Genomic DNA, 17,064 nt, shown 5'->3' with positions numbered 1-17,064 from the left:
CCTTTTTAAGCTTTACACACTGCTTTCCTATTTCTTCCAGATGTTTCCCTCCAGACAATTCTTTGAGGTAATCCCCCATCTGAATAAAGTTAGTTTTATTGAAGACTGAAACCTTCACTTTTGAATGAACCCTGTCCACACCTAATATTAAACCACACCATCCGGTGATCACTGGATGCCAGATGGATTACCTAGAACATCAGAAACACTCTTCATTAGTAAGCACCAAATCCAGTATAACCCCATCCCACGTGGGTTCCATTACCAACTGTTGGAATACCTCCTCCTATAGAGAATCCATGATCTACCTGCTTCTAGAAGAGCCAGCAATAGGAATTCCTCAATAAACATCTGGCATATTAAAAACCACCTATTAGTACTTCCCCTTTCACAGCTATATTTTGAATGTTTTCAAGTAAATATCTGTCCATTTCTTCAGTCTGTGAATGCCTGTATATCACACCAGTGTAAATACATTTGCCATTCCCTCTTTCCAGATTGATAAACAGTGCCTCTTCCTTACCTTGTAGGTCCCGCAATTGTGTAGCTTTAATATTTAACATATAATGCCACCCCTCCCTTTCTTCCTACCTTGTCTTTCCTGAAGAAATTATAGCCCAGTATAACTATATCCCAGTTACGGTTCTCTATGAACTGTGCCTTGGGTTAGTGGTGATGAGAATCAGCCTCTTCCATCACAGCATATAAAAAATTTATTTCCCATAATTTGGGAATTAGAATATACTGCTTTCCAGATGCTGCCCCTTTTCCACCTCCCCATTTGTGTAGAAGTATTTAATGCTTCACTTACCCGAATGACTGATCACCCTACCCCAACAACTGTATTTTAAAGCCCTCTTCTGTAGGTTAGCCAGGCTGCTACTGAAAGCACTTCTTCCTTCCATCTCTGCTCAGCAGCCCTTGGAAAAGCATCCCATGATCCAGGAAGCCAAAATGTTCTTGACACTATCTGTACAACCATACAATTAATCTCCAGGATGTAAGCTTCTCTGCCTTGGCCTTTACCCTCAACAAGGAGGATCAACGAGACCATCATCTATGCACCCATCTGCTTCACCCTCTCCAGAACCATGAAGTCACTCTTGATGTGGTCAGAGGGATATCTAGAGTATCATGTGCGCCAACATGAATAAGCAGCATTGGTTAATAGTCATTAGGCTTGATAAGTCTCAGCAAGCTTTGAGCACCTGGCAAGACTGCAGATGGATGCTTCTGTACCCCTCAGAAAAGACTCCAGTCACCACTACCTTTCACCTCTTGGTGGTGACTGATCAGCAACTTTGGGGATTTTGAGCTCTGATTCCTGCTCTCTCTGGGACACTCGCATCTCCTCCACTTCCAGGGTTGTATATTGGTTCTTCAATTCAAACGAAGCTGGAGTCGGGTATCAATCCTGCAGCGTCTTGTGATCAGACTCCAGTTTTCCTTTCAGCACAGCTTCTTCCCCACTGCTGGAATCTTGAAATGCTTCATGAAACATCAATGTATTTCTCATTTTTGCAGAGGCTTCTCAACCTTGCCACCTCCTCTCTCAGTTTTCACTTCTGTCATTAGGGATTCAAGCTGAATCCACCTTGACAATGGAACCAGTCCCTCTCCTGGGATCACATTCACATTTTCTGCCTGCACAGAGGCAAACGCTGTAACTGGAGAAACAACTTTGATGACACAATGTTTCCCAGCCATTCTGCAGTTGCACCTATAGAAAGAAAAAAGAAAAATCCCTACCAAAGTACCTAACTTTTCCTCAGCAGTCCTGTAGGCTAAAAGTAGCAGCTATTTTGTGTAAGGTCTAACCCTCAGAAGTGTGGAGACTTCAAAAGAGATTTAAGTCACATATTATTTTGAAAAAGAAAGAAATCCTGGAGCAAGCAAGCAAGCAAGCAAGCAAGCAAAGAAGCTCTTTAAAGAGGAAAATTAAGTCCTCTCTACCAAGATCAGCAAGAAAAACAAACAAAAAAAAAAACATGTTTTCCTGGCAATATAGAATTAGACTTTAAATAAACCCAGCACAGCACTTGCCGCCCACAAAACTATATATATATATATATATATAACTATATATATATCCTTCTTCAATCTACAATGTTTACCTTTTTAATTGGCTGGCGATCCTATAAATCAAACATCAGACTTAGGATGGGTGAGAGATTTGGGATCTTCTGCATTAAGATATACTCACTTCTTCCCATGTAAACTCTGCATCGGGTGACCTCTCTCCTTCCATTGTAAAGGTCTTACCAGTACCAGTTTGACCATATCTGTACAAGTAAAAAGTATTTACTATATATACATGAAACATCAAACACTAGGTAAAAAAAACAAAAAAAACAAAAAACAAATGCCCTACTTACGCAAATACTGTACAATTGTATCCCATAATAACTTCATCCAAAATGGGGCACACAACACTTCTGTACACATCTATTTGCTTCGCTTGAGGGCCAAAAACCTATTAAGGAAGAAAAGATCAATATCACCTAATAAAGACATCATAATTAGACCATTAATATAAAATTTGACCGATTATCCTAGAACCAGAAGCAATTTCAAAGCCAGTGCCTTACCTGTTTATCAAGGGATGTGTGGTGGAAAAACACACACACAAACATAAGTTATTTGCCTTATTAAAAGCATAAGACCATGCATCAGATTATTCATGCTACATTATACAACAGCAGGATTCAAAACTTCCTCCAAAAATTAAGAAATTGACTCCGCATGTTACACTCCAGTTCCTCCTCCGTTTTCACTCTTATTCTGCAGACCCCTTGTTATAGTACCTCCTCTTGTGCAATCCCCCAGTGATGACGACCCCCTTTCAATTCTGTGTGCCAACAAAGTCATCTGGCTAGCCATTTTCAAAACCTTGTGTACTTAAGTGGACATCATCCCGTCTTAGAACAGTAACATCCAGTTAAGAGCTCAGCACCCAAATAAATAAATACATTTTAGATTGTCCTTAGCTTGCTCTTTTTTAAAAATTCCAACTGGCACACATTCATTTTGCTAGCAATGCTGCTTCATAAAGTAAATAAAATGGTTCCAAAATCAACAGCACAAAAAAAACCTGACTAAACAAGTCCACAAACATCAGCACAAGTTGTATGCTTTGGCACTTAGACTACCGAACATTGTACACTGCAATGAACACTAGGTCTGACATTACAACACAGCTACAAGCAGATCAACCGGGACTTTGGGTCTAGCCTCCATGCTGGGTGGACATGAGTAAAGTCGCTCTGCAATTCCCGTTCTCTTCTCTCTGTCTGAGGTGCTGCAGTAGAGTAAAGGTCACGGACAGAAACCCGAGAGTGCAGGTGGGAGACCAGTACAGTGCAATGCCATGCGGACATTAGTGCGGCAGAGGGGGAGTTGGAGGTCTCCGTGGGCTCAGATGCCCTATCTCAGAGTGAGGGTTGCCAAGGAGGTGGCAGGCGGTGTGCTTCCCAAACATGCAGAACGACAATGGATGTGCAGGAACCCTCCATGGAGTAATTACAGCTCGAGTGGACATAGAGGCCAGTTTGCAGGAGTTTTAGGTTCGGAGGGAGTTTTGCTTTTTGGATTTAGTTTCAGGTGGGCTTGAAGAGGGATTTTGGGCTCTGTAGTTTCAGGTGGGCTTGAGGAGGGATTGTGGAATCTGTAGTTCTCAAAGGGGTAGGTTTGGTTTAGTAAGACTGTGGCAGCTTATTAATATGGTGTGTAGTGTTGGTGAGTATGTGAGGTGGAGTGGGAGGATCTGGGTAGGTTACAAAGTGTGCAGATGGCCCAGTCCTGGAGTCACTTCATATAGCTGCCTAGAACGACAGAGATTAAACAAGCTTTTTTTGTTTGTGTGTGTTTTTCATGCATCTCAAACAATCTTGCCTTAAAGGCACTCTGGGTAGCTTCATGTGTGTAGCACAGCTCTTAGGGTTGTTCCCAGTATTGCCTCCCTAGCTGGGGGGCAGTGAGCCAGGGAACACTCTAACATTCAAGTGACATCACTTGCTAAAATATTAACTTAGGCCTGAAGGGGTGCAGGCTCTGCTACGCCTGAGGGTTGACACGTAGCTTTCATTATTTCCAGAGTATGAGGGAGAGATAATGGACCCAGCATTACTTATATCTTTTAAAATGTAAAGCTAATAATAGTCAAAGCAATAGCTCCCTTAATGCAACGGTGCTAAGTCCTAAGTCTTACTCCAAGTACTGCCCCTGCCAGGCTTCAGCTCAATCTAGGGAATTGTCCCGCTTTGTTTTTGGCCAGATGCTTAAGCTCTGTCCCCGTTTGCCGGAAGAGAAAAAAACCCAGTGGGGGGGGGGGGGGGGGGGGGGGGGGGGAGAAGCAGAATACATTAACCCCCTCCACCAACACCTGCATCCAGAAAGTGCATCCTGAAAATTACCTTGTGGGTGAGCCAAGCTGACAGGAAAGAAAGATTGATGCTTCGGCTTAATGACTCTGGACAAATACTGCAGAGTTCTTGTTATCTTGAAGTGAGGAAATGATTTTCCATCCACTTACTGAAACCTTTCAGAGGAAGGAGGCAAACTGCAGTGAAGTGATGAACCATAGAGGAAAACGGAGGGGGAAAAATTATTCAGACTCAGTATTATCCCTGCTCCAGGTCCAATTCAATTGCTTTATGCCTTGGCCTACTGGAATATCCAGCCAAATGGCCAGCACACACAAGCTTGCCCTAAGTGGTATGCAACTCACCAGGTTTCTGCCTTCCACCACTCTCTGCCTGGCTCTCAGGTATGGAGCACGTCTTTTCCTCCACACACACCCCCCCTTAAAACAAGCAATAGATTTAATGCCATGAATAGAGCTAACCCAGCAAAAAATCACCCCTCTCCCCTGAGCAGCCCAGAGTTGTAGGGAGCAAGAAAACAGATAGGGGGATTAAGAGCCACTTTTCCTGCATCAAGAGCCCGTGGGGACCGAGCAGAGAGCCTCATCAAGTTAACACCTAGAGGTGATGATTTGGAGATGCAGAACCACACTCTGTGCTCAACAGGTCCAGTCCGTGAACCTAGGAGCAATGCCATTAGGCTCAACCATGCAGTACGGGCTTAGCCTGCTCAGCTGGGAGTTAGAATATGGACCAGATGCACCAGCCTGCTCAACCTACCATCGGCTGAAGGTACAGAAAATACTGAATTTTTCCAGGGAGCACCAGCCCTTATACTGGTGGCATCACTGGAAAGAGTCAGTTTCTCTGCTTCTATGTACTATAGGCAGGGAACACAACCTATTAGTCAGGATGACGCATGGAAGAGTTCTTCCCCACTGGAAGCAGAGCTTAGCTATGGCTCTGTCTACCTGACCACCCTAATGGGTGGCATATACTTGACCATGATCATATTCCTAATGGGTTTTTTGTTTTGTGAGCAGGGGGGAGGGGGGGGGGGAGAGATAGAGAGCTTTCAAATCTCCTCTAACAGGATCCCTTTCTTGTTTGTCTTCTACTGTCTCCCCTTAAGTCTTCTGGCTCGCTAACTCCTAGTATATCGAGGAAGACAATTCATACTTCCTGAAAAGTCAGATTTTCCTCTGAATATGATTTGCTAGTGATCACATTCTCCTTCCTCAAAACAGAGCTGTTACCAACTCTGCCCCTGCTCCCTGGTCCACTTAGGCCTTTAAGAGTAGAAGGAACCCACTCCCACCCAATATAACAAGTAGATGGCAGATATCTGGCATTTTTGCTGCTTCTCGGAAATAACAGAACAACAGAAGAAGGAAAAAAAAAACAAAAACAAGAAACATTCATCTGAAGCTGCAGTTGGCCAAAAACAAAACAAAAAAAAACCACCACACAAACACAAAGGCCTTTCTCAGGATTTTTTGAAAATGAATATCAGGGATCTTGCAGAAAATGATGGTAAAATGTCTTACCTGATAATTTTCTTTCCTTTAACGCAGCAGATGAATCCAGGAACTAGTGGGTTAAATCCAGCCAGCTCCTTCCTCAGTTAGTATGTCATTCGTAAGCATTTGCCAAGGCCAAAAATATGAAACCAATAACCAGAAACCATCCTCACTATGAACAACAGAGAACCAAATAAGAACTTCGAAAAAACTGCAACTTGATCCAGAAATTGGAATCCTTTCCATGTTCCCATATCTGTCTGAACTCTGCAAAAGAGAACCCATAAGGAAAAAATAGGCACACTGCGCGGAAAATGAAAAAAACGTCAGCTGAACTAAGGAGGGATCCTGGATTCATCTGCTGCATTAAAGGAAAGAAAATTAATGGTAAGACATAATTTTACCTTCATTGTCACTTGCAGCAGATGAATCCAGGAACTAGTGGGATGTACCAAAGCATTCCTTAAGAAGGGTGGGAAGCCGACACTACCGCCCCAAAATTCGCATCCTCCCGAGCAGACGCGTCTAGCCTGTAATGCTTCGCAAAAGTATGACGGGACGTTCAAGTAGCGCCCAACAAATCTCTTCCAGAGGTAAGGTCGACGCCTCTGCCCAAGAAGCTGCCTGTGCCCAAGTAGAATGTGCCTTCAGGGCCACTGGAGATGCCCGCCCTTGTAGCACAAACGCCGCTCCAATGGCTTCCCTAATCCAGCGAGCAATGGAAGCCTTAGAAGCCGCCTCACCTCTTTTCGATCCAGACGAGCACAAAAATGATCCGAGCGTCAAAGCTCGTTAGACATCTGCAAGTACCGAAACAAGGCTCTCCTAACGTCCAGGAAACGTAGCGAGGCAAACTCCCCCGGATAATCCTCTCTTCGAAAAGACGGAAGATAAACTGCCTGACATAGCAAGCCAAAACCACTTTAGGTAGAAACGACAGCACCATCAGGATCGACACCCCTGCTTCAGAAAATTGCAAAAAAGGATCTCTGCAAGACAAAGCCTGAATTTCAGAAATCCTCCTAGCCAAAGCAATGGCCACCAAAAACATTGTTTTAAGTGTTAGATCCTTCTCAGAAACCTTATTCAACGGCTCAAACGGTGGGGCCTGGAGGGCTCGCAGTACCACACTCAAATGCCACGCCAAGCACGGCTGCCACAGAGGAGGCTGAAGCCAAAGAGCCCCATGTAGGAAACGGACCACGTCAGCGTGAGCTGCTAAAAAGGAACCATCCAGTTTGCCCCTAAAACAAGCTAGCGCAGCCACCTGCACTTGAAGGGAATTATATGTCAATCCCTTTTGAAGACCATCCTGAAGGACCTCCAGAATAACTGGAATGTCCGCCTGAATAGACGATTAAGCACACCACGCCGAGAAAGCTTTCCACACTCGCGCATGCGCTGCTGAAGTACATAAGTAATGCCACACTGGGAAAAGACCAAAGGGTCCATCGAGCCCAGCATCCTGTCCATGACAGCGGCCAATCCAGGCCAAGGGCACCTGGCGAGCTTCCCAAACGTACAACATTCTATACATGTTATTCCTGGAATTGTGGATTTTTCCCAAGTCCATTTAGTAGTGGTTTATGGACTTGTCCTTTAGGAAACAGTCTAACCCCTTTTTAAACTCTGCCAAGCTAACCACCTTCACCACGTTCTCCGGCAACGAATTCCAGAGTTTAATTACACGTTGGGTGAAGAAATCTTTTCTCCGATTTGTTTTAAATTTACTACACTGCAGTTTCATCGCATGCCCCCTAGTCCTAGTATTTTTGGAACGACGCTTCACATCCACCTGTTCCACTCCACTCATTTTATATACCTCTATCATGTCTCCCCTCAGCCGTCCCTTCTCCATGCTGAAAAGCCCTAGTCTCCTTAGTCTTTCTTCATAGGGAAGTCGTCCCATCCCCGCTATCATTTTAGTCGCCCTTCGCTGTACCTTTTCCAATTCTACTATATCTTTCTTGAGATGCGGCGACCAGAATGGAACACAATACTCAAGGTGTGGTCGCACCATGGAGCAATACAACGGCATTATAACATCCTCACACCTGTTTTCCATACCTTTCCTAATAGCAGCCAACATTCTATTTGCTTTCCAAGCCGCAGCAGCACACTAAGCAGAAGGTTTCAGTGTATTATCGACACCCAGATCCCGTTCTTGGTCCGTAACTCCTAACGTGGAACCTTTCATGACGTAGCTATAATTCGGGTTCTTTTTTCCCCACATGCATCACCTTGCATTTGCTCACATTAAACGTCATCTGTCATCTAGCCGCCCAGTCTCCCAGTCTCGTAAGGTCCTTCTGTAATTTTTCACAATCCTGTCGCGAGTTAAACGACTTTGAATAATTGTGTCATCAGTAAATTTAAATTACCTCTCTAGTTACTCCCATCTCTAAATCATTTATAAATATGTTATAAAGCAGCGGTCCTAGCACAGACCCCTGAGGAACCCCACTAACTACCCTTCTCCATTGTGAATACTGCCCATTTAACCCTACTCTCTGTTTCCTATCCTTCAACCAGTTTTTAATCCACAATAGGACATTTCCTCCTATCCCATGACCCTCCAATTTCCTCTGTAGCCTTTCATGCGGTACCTTGTCAAACGCCTTTTGAAAATCCAGATACACAATATCAACCGGCTCCCCTTTGTCCACATGTTTGTTTACTCCTTCAAAGAATTGAAGTACATTGGTTAGGCAAGATTTCCCCCCACAAAAGCCGTGCTGACTCAGTCTCAGTAATCCATGTCTTTGGATGTGCTCTGTAATTTTGTTTTTAATAATAGCCTCTACCATTTTCCCCGGCACCGACGTCAGACTCACCGGTCTATAATTTCCCGGATCTCCCATGGAACCTTTTTTAAAAATGGGCGCTACATTGGCCACCCTCCAATCTTCCGGTACCAAGCTCGATCTTAAGGATAAATTGCATATCACTAGCAGTAGCTCCGCAAGCTCGTTTTTCAGTTCTATCAGTACTCTAGGATGAATACCATCCGGTCCAGGAGATTTGCTACTCTTCAGTTTGCCGAACTGCTTCCGTGCCCCCAAAGGAGTGGCAATGACTGGTCCTGAAAATCCCTTCTTCCTCAACTGTCGCCTCTCAATAGCCAGGCCATAAGACCAAGGCGGGAGGGATTTTTCCATCTGAACTGGCCCTTGGTGCAGCAGATCAGGAGTCACTGGAAGTCGCAATGGTGGTTCAGAGTGCTCTAACGAGATCCGCATACCACGGCTGTCGGGGCCAGTCTGGGGCCACTAGAACTCTCCCTATCAGAGGCCACGGAGGAAAAACATACAGTAGCTGTTGTTCCGGCCATGGCTGGAGAAGAGCGTCCCATCCTGCGGATCCTGGCTGCCGTTTGTGGCTGAAGAACTGGGGAACTTTGGCATTGCAAGCCATGGCCATGAGATCCATTACTGGTCTTCCCCAACGTTGACAGATCAGCCGAAAAGCAGAGTCCGACAGCGTCCATTCCGCTGCGTCCAAGAGTCCGGCTGAGAAAATCCGCTTGAACATTGTCTTGACCCACAATGTGCGCTGCCGAGACTCTGAACATGCGCTTCTGCCCATACTAGAGGACGAGACACTTCCACTGCCAAGGGAAGACTGCAAGTGACCCCCCTGCCGATTGATGTAGGCCACTGTCGTGGTGTTGTCAGAGAATACACGAACCACCTGCCCCTGCAGAAAGTCCTGAAAACTCCGCAGCGCATTCACAACTGCTCGCAACTCCAGACGATTTATCGGCCAAGTCGCTTCAAGAAAGGTCTACGATCCCTGGGCTACTCGAAGACAATGGGCTCCCCCGCCCACAAGGCTGGCATCTGTCACGACTACCACCCAACTGGGAGACGCCAGAGAAACACCCTTCTGCAAATTGGCTGACCGGAGTCACCATGCGAGACTGTCCCTGGCCCGGCTCGACCAAGGAAGGTGTCGTTGATAATCCAGCAACGTCGGCGACCATCTGCTCAAAAGGAAATTCTGAAGAAGCCGCATGTGAGCCCTTGCCCATGGAATGGACCTCCAAGGTTACCGTCATGGAACCAAGGAGCTGAACATAGTCCCACACTTGGGGAGCGCGACGACTCAATAAGGTCCGTACCTGAGAAAGCAATTTGATTCTTCGCCCATCGGAGAGAAACACCTTCCCCCACTTCGTATCCAATTGCACTCCAAGATACTCCTGACTTAAGTAGGAACCAGACAACTCTTGTCCATATTGACCACCCAACCTAAGGATTGCAACACCGCAATCAATCGGTCGGTGACCACTCGACTCTCCTCTGCTGTAGTCGCCCGAATCAGCCAGTCGTCGAGATATGGATGCACTCGAATCCCCTCCTTTCGCAGGAATGCCGCCAAAAGTGCATGGGGCAATGGCCATTCTGAAAGGAAGGGCACGAAACTGGAAGTGCTGACCCAGCACCCCAAATCTGAGAAATCTCTGATGGGGCTGCCAAATGGGAATGTGCAAGTAAGCTTCCTTTAAATCGAGAGCCGTCAAAAACTCGCCTGGTTGAACAGCAGCAATAGCTGCCCTTAATGTCTCCATGCGGAAGTGACGAACGCGGAAAAACTGGTTTACTTTTCTGAGATCGAGAACAGGCCAAAAAGCCCCTCCCTTCTTTGGAACCACAAAGAAGATGTACCGACCTGTGCGCCTTTCGAGAGGAAGAACAGGCACGATAGCCCCTATCCTTAGCAGGTCTCGCAAACACTGCAGAACCACTGTTCTCTTGGCCCGCAATACTCAGTGGGACTCCAGGAAAAAAAAAAAAAGTCTGTGACGGGAGAGAAGAATTCTAGCTTGTAACCTTCTCGCACCACATCGAGGAACCACTGGTCCGAAGAAATTCTGGCCCACTTTGGAAGAAACAGAGCAAGCCGACCACCAATCTGCTCTCCTCCCGAGTGGACCTGCGCCCCATCATTGGGAGGCCCGAGGAGCCCCCTGACGAGAGGGGGGTCCAGCCGGACGCGTCTCATTGAGAAAAGAAGAACACTGCCCAAAACGAGGATGCTGAAAGGCTGCATTGGACCGCCCCGGGCGATACCGTCGTGTGTCTCTGAAATGTGACCTCGACGCTCCCTGCCTGGAAGTAGACTTGGGTCTACCCTCCGGAAAACACTGAAATTTGGAATCCCCCAAATCTTTAACAATCTTTTATAGGTCTTCCCCTTGGAAAAGCAATTTAATGAGCCGTTGCTTAGAGGCCATATCTGCGGCCAAATGACGGAGCCACAGAAGACGCTGAGAGAAAACGATCAAGACCATGAGTTTGGCCGAAGCACAGACCAAATCATACAAGGCATACCCAATATCCATCAGCGACACCTGAGGAGTTCCCGGCATATCAGACTCCGAAATCGAATCCATGACAGAATGTAGCCAACTGAGACAAGCTCCAGTCGCATAAGAACTACAAACAGAAACTTGAAGTGTCAAAGCGGCCACCTCAAAGGCACGTTTTAGAGGCCTCAGCCGTCTTGTCTTGCATATCCTTAAGTGCCACACCACCTTCCACTGGAAGAGTAGTCTTCTTACTGACCGCCGTCAACAGGGCATCCACCCTAGGCAGAGCAAACTGCTCTAAACGGTCCGCTGAAACCGGATACAGCTGGGCCATAGCCCTGGCTACTTTCAGTCCCCCATCCAGATACGCCTACTGGGCCGAAATCAACTTCAATAGCTTCATGTACCAGAAAGGCCTTAGAAGGTCGCCTGGTACTAGCCATCTTGGGGTTCACCGCCTGAGAAGCTGCAACCTCAGGGTTCCCTATATTCAGGGCTTCCAGCGCCTGAGAGATAAAGGAGGATAACTTTATGGAAAATCCTCACAGCAGAAGAGTCCTCCGGTTGGTCAGTGAGGACACCGTCCTCCACCCCCGTCTGCTCCAAGAGAGCCACCACGGAGGGAGCTGCAGGCGACTGTATGCAGGACCCCTCCTCAGAACCCCCCAAAAAAGCCTAGGCTTTTTAAGGGAGGAGAAATGCTCTGGGGAAAACCCCAAAATTTGTTGGTTACCCCCAGACCCCCTGAGAGGATCAAAGGCCGAAGCTGTCGCAGCCGCGCGAGGGGGGGGGGGGGGGCAAGGCCCTTTTAAACAAAATGCCCGATGGGAGTAGCAAAATAAACTGGCGAAAACCCCTCCCCCACAACGGAGGAGGTCGCAGCCATGGCACCTGCACCACCGTCCACAGTGCATGACGCCCCCCCCCCCCCCCCGACTACCCTACCAGCGGAGAAGCTTTGCTCAAAACCGCTACCAGAGCCGGCTCAGTGACCTATCGCAAATGGTGCGAGAATCGCCAGGCTCCAGGCGGGAAAGCCTGCTCTGGGGGGGGGGAGGCACCGCTCTGTTGAGTTCCGCCAAATCAGCGCACCCCGCGCTGCAAAGGCCCATTGCCAAACGCCGTTTCCCCATGTTGGAAACAGCATTTTATTGCCTCCACTGCCATCGCCCGCCACCGAACCCAGCAGGACTTACCCCGGACCGGGGAAGGAGCTGGCCATCTGGCATCACTGCCTTTAGTTTCTCTCTATCTCCACCTGCTGGTAGGCGGACTTAACCCACTAGTTCCTGGATTCATCTGCTGCAAGTGACAAGGAAGTATAGCTATTAGCGGTAAAAGAAAATCCTTCAGAAAATGGAAGGAACTGACTGAAAATAAAAAGAAACAGCATAAGGAATGGTCAAGTCAAATGCAAAGCGCTGATAAGGAAGGCTAAGAGGGACTTAAAAAAAAAAAAAAAAAAAAAAAAGATTGCGTTGGAGGCACACACACATAGTAAAAATTTTTTTTTAGGTATATTAAAAGAAGCCGGTAAAAGAATCAGTTGGACCGCTAAATGACCAAGGGGTAAAAGGGGCAATCAGGGAAGACAAAGCCGTAGCGGAGAGATTAAATGAATTTTTTCCTTCGGTCTTCACCGAGGAACATTTGGGTGGGATACCAGTGCCAGAAATGGTATTCAAAGCTGACGAGTCGGAGAAACTGAATGAACTCTATAAACCTGGGGCATTCTACAAATTGAAGAATAGCAAATCTCCTGGACTGGATGGTATTCTTCCCAGAGTACTGAAAAATGAACCTGCGGAGCTATTATTAGTAACTAGTAAAACAGGCCCGTTTCTGACACAAATGAAATGGGCGCTAGCAAGGTTTTCCTCAGAGTGTGTATGTTTGAGAGAGCGAGTGTGTGTGAGAGATGGAGTGTGTGTGAGAGAGAGAGAGAGACAGAGTGTGTGTTTGTGTCAGAGAGAGAGAAAGTGTGTGAGAGAAAGATAGAGAGTGTGTGTGTGGGGCTCCGAGTTCCATGACCCCCTCCTTCCCTCCCTCCCTCTCCTCCCCTCCGAGTTCCATGCCCACTTCCCTCTCCTCCCCAGCGTATTCCATGTCCCCCTTTCCTCGGAGTGTGTATGTTTGAGAGAGAGTGTGTGGGTGAGAGATGGAATGTGTATGTGAGAGAGAATGAGTGAGAGAGAGAGAGAGAGAGAGACAGAGTGTGTGTTTGTGTCAGAGAGAGAGAGAGAGTGTGTGTGTGAGAGAGAGAGAGAGTGAGAAAGTGAAGTCTTCAAACCTTGAAGCATTCGTGCGCTCTGTAAGGCTCCATCTCCTCAATTGTCGACACGTAGTTCCAGAACGTTGCAGGAATGCTTCAAGGCTTGAAGGCTTCACTTTCTCGGCTTCAGAATGTTGGAGGTGCATTTTATTATATAGGATATGTAATTTATCCTTAAAATCGAGCGTGGTACCGTAAGATTGGAGGGTGGCCAATGTAACACCGATTTTTAAAAAAAAGTTTCCAGAGGAGATCCGAGAAATTATAGACCGGTGAGCCTGACATCGGTGCTGGGCAAAATGGTAGAGACTATTATAAATAACAAAATTACAGAGCATATTCAAAAGCACGGATTAATGAGACAAAGCCAACATGGATTTAGTGAAGGGAAATCTTGCCCCAATCTATTACATTTCTTTGAATGGGTGAACAAACATGTGGATAAAGGTGAGCCGGTTGATGTTGTGTATCTGGATTTTCAGAAGGCGTTTGCCAAAGTACCTCATGAAAGACTCCAGAGGAAATTGGAGAGTCATGGGATATAAGGTAGTGTTCTATTGTGGATTAAAAACTGGTTAAAAGATAGAAAACTACAGTAGGGTTAAATGGTCAGTATTCTCAATGGAGAAGGGTAGTTAATGGGGTTCCCCAGGGGTCTATGCTGGGACATTTATAAATGACCTAGAGATGGGAGTAACTAGTGAGGTAATTAAATTTGCTGACACAAAGTTATTCAAAGTCATTAAATCGCAAGAGGATTGTGAAAAATTACAAGAGGACCTTACGAGACTGAGTCTAAATGGCAGATGACGTTTAATCTGAGCAAGTACAAAGTAATGCATGTAGGAAAGAGGAACCTGAATTATAGCTCCGTAATGCTAGGTTCCACGTTAGGAGTCACCAACCAAGAAAGAGATTAGGTGTCGTTGTTGATGATACGTTGAAACCTTCTGCGGCTAAGAAAGCAAATAGAATGCTAGGTATTATTAGGAAAGGAATGGCAAAACAAAAATGAGGACGTTATAATACATTTGTATCACTCTATGGGACAATCGCACCTCGAATATTGTGTTCAATTCTGGTCGCCGCATCTCAAAAAAAGATATAGTGGAATTAGAAAAGGTACAAAGAAGGGCAACGAAAATGATAAAGAGGATGGGATGACTTTACTATGAGGAAAGGCTAAAGCGGCTAGGGCTCTTCAGTTTGGAGAAAAGATGGCTGAGGGAAGATATGATAGAGGTCTATAAAATAATGAGTGGAGTGGAACAGGTAGGACTAGGGGGCATGCGATAAAGCGACAAAATAGTAAATTTAAAACGAATCAGAAAGTATTTCTTCACTCAACATTTATTTATTGCATTTGTATCCCACATTTTCCCACCTTTTTGCGGGCTCAAAGTAATTATACTCTGGAATTCGTTGCCAGAGAATGTGATAAAGGCGGTTGGCTTAGCAGAGTTTAAAAAAAAGGTTTGGACGGCTTCCTAAAGGAAAAGTCCATAGACCATTATTAAATTGGACTTGGGGAAAATCCACTATTTCTGGGATAAGCAGCATAAAATGTTTTGTACCTTTTTGGGATCTTGCTAGGTATTTGTGACCTGGATTGGCCACTATTGGAAACAGGATGCTGGGTTTGAGGGACCTTTGGTAGTACTTATGAGTTTTTATTCAATATTATTCAAGGAGTTCTTGTGACCAAAGATTATATGTTATAACCTAATAGGTTATGTAAAATCAACAAAAACTACATAAGTTCTGATTTCTTTTATCCTAAGGGGCCTGTTTATTGAGCTACAATAAGCACTAATGTATGCGAGGCATGAAGAGGCATTCCCATGATACTCTGACATGTGTGCGCTGTACCAGTATACTAAAAAATAAAATTTGATTTCTGCACTGACAGGGCATGACAGGAACAGAGTGGATATGTCTGTACTAATCAGCACAGCCAGATAGTGAATGATACATACCTGTAGCAGGTGTTCTCCGAGGACAACAGGCTGATTGTTCTCACGACTGGGTGACGTCCGCGGCAGCCCCCACCAACCGGAAAAAGCTTCGCGGGACGGTCGGCACGCAGGGCACGCCCACCGCGCATGCGCGGCCGTCTTCCCGCCCATGCGCGACCGCTCCCGCCAGTTGAATGACTAGCAAAAAGATGAAACACACAACTCCAAAGGGGAGGAGGGAGGGTAGGTGAGAACAATCAGCCTGCTGTCCTCGGAGAACACCTGCTACAGGTATGTATCATTCACTTTCTCCGAGGACAAGCAGGCTGCTTGTTCTCACGACTGGGGTATCCCTAGCTCTCAGGCTCACTCAAAACAAGAACCCAGGTCAATTGAACCTCGCAACGGCGAGGGTATAACAGAAATTGACCTACGAAGAACAACTAACTGAGAGTGCAGCCTGACCAGAATAAATTCGGGTCCTGGAGGGTGGAGTTGGATTTACACCCCAAACAGATTCTGCAGCACCGACTGCCCGAACCGACTGTCGCGTCGGGTATCCTGCTGGAGGCAGTAATGTGATGTGAATGTGTGGACAGATGACCACGTCGCAGCCTTGCAAATCTCTTCAATAGTGGCTGACTTCAAGTGGGCCACTGACGCTGCCATGGCTCTAACACTATGAGCCGTGACATGACCCTCAAGAGCCAGCCCAGCCTGGGCGTAAGTGAAGGAAATGCAATCTGCTAGCCAATTGGCGATGGTACGTTTCCCGACAGCGACCCCTAGCCTGTTAGGGTCGAAAGAAACAAACAATTGGGCGGACTGTCTGTGGGGCTGTGTCCGCTCCAAGTAGAAGGCCAATGCTCTCTTGCAGTCCAATGTGTGCAACTGACGTTCAGCAGGGCGGGTATGCGGCCTGGGAAAGAATGTTGGCAAGACAATTGACTGGTTAAGATGGAACTCCGACACCACCTTCGGCAGGAACTTTGGGTGGGTGCGGAGCACTACTCTGTTGTGATGAAATTTGGTATATGGAGCATGAGCTACTAGGGCTTGAAGCTCACTGACCCTACGAGCTGAAGTAACTGCCACCAAGAAAATGACCTTCCAGGTCAAATACTTCAGATGGCAGGTATTCAGTGGCTCAAAAGGAGGTTTCATCAGCTGGGTGAGGACGACGTTGAGATCCCATGACACTGTAGGAGGCTTGATAGGGGGCTTTGACAAAAGCAAACCTCTCATGAATCGAACGACTAAAGGCTCTCCAGAGATGGCTTTACCTTCCACACGATAATGGTAAGCACTAATCGCACTAAGGTGATTCCTTACTGAGTTGGTCTTGAGGCCAGACTCCGATAAGTGCAGAAGGTATTCAAGCAGGTTCTGTGCAGGACAAGAACGAGGTTCTAGGGCCTTGCTCTCACACCAAACGACAAACCTCCTCCACTTGAAAAAGTAACTCTTTTTAGTGGAATCCTTCCTAGAGGCAAGCAAGACACGGGAGACACCCTCAGATAGACCCAACGCAGCGAAATCTACGCCCTCAACCTCCAGGCCGTGAGAGCCAGGGATTGAAGGTTGGGGTGCAGCAACGCTCCGTCGTTCTGCGAGATGAGAGTCGGAAAACACTCCAATCTCCACG

The 17,064-nt window shown here is 46.5% G+C and overlaps 1 protein-coding gene across 2 annotated transcripts in view; it reads right to left on the bottom strand.

Moving 5' to 3' along the window:
* Positions 1-17,064, bottom strand: part of KIF11 (kinesin family member 11) — a 125,975-nt gene that overhangs the window by 71,805 nt on the left and 37,106 nt on the right. For both annotated transcript variants that reach the window (XM_030203008.1, XM_030203007.1), the window contains exons 4-5: positions 2,376-2,473; positions 2,204-2,282 (exon numbers count right to left, since the gene is read on the bottom strand). In XM_030203008.1, the coding sequence (XP_030058868.1) occupies positions 2,204-2,282; positions 2,376-2,473 (177 nt within the window). The remainder of the gene's footprint in view (positions 1-2,203; positions 2,283-2,375; positions 2,474-17,064) is intronic.

This window comes from Microcaecilia unicolor, chromosome 5 (assembly GCF_901765095.1).
Source record: "Microcaecilia unicolor chromosome 5, aMicUni1.1, whole genome shotgun sequence".
Classification (NCBI taxonomy): domain Eukaryota; kingdom Metazoa; phylum Chordata; class Amphibia; order Gymnophiona; family Siphonopidae; genus Microcaecilia; species Microcaecilia unicolor.
The sequence above is the reverse complement of the archived record's forward strand: the minus strand, read 5'-3'. Positions and strand labels throughout refer to the sequence as shown.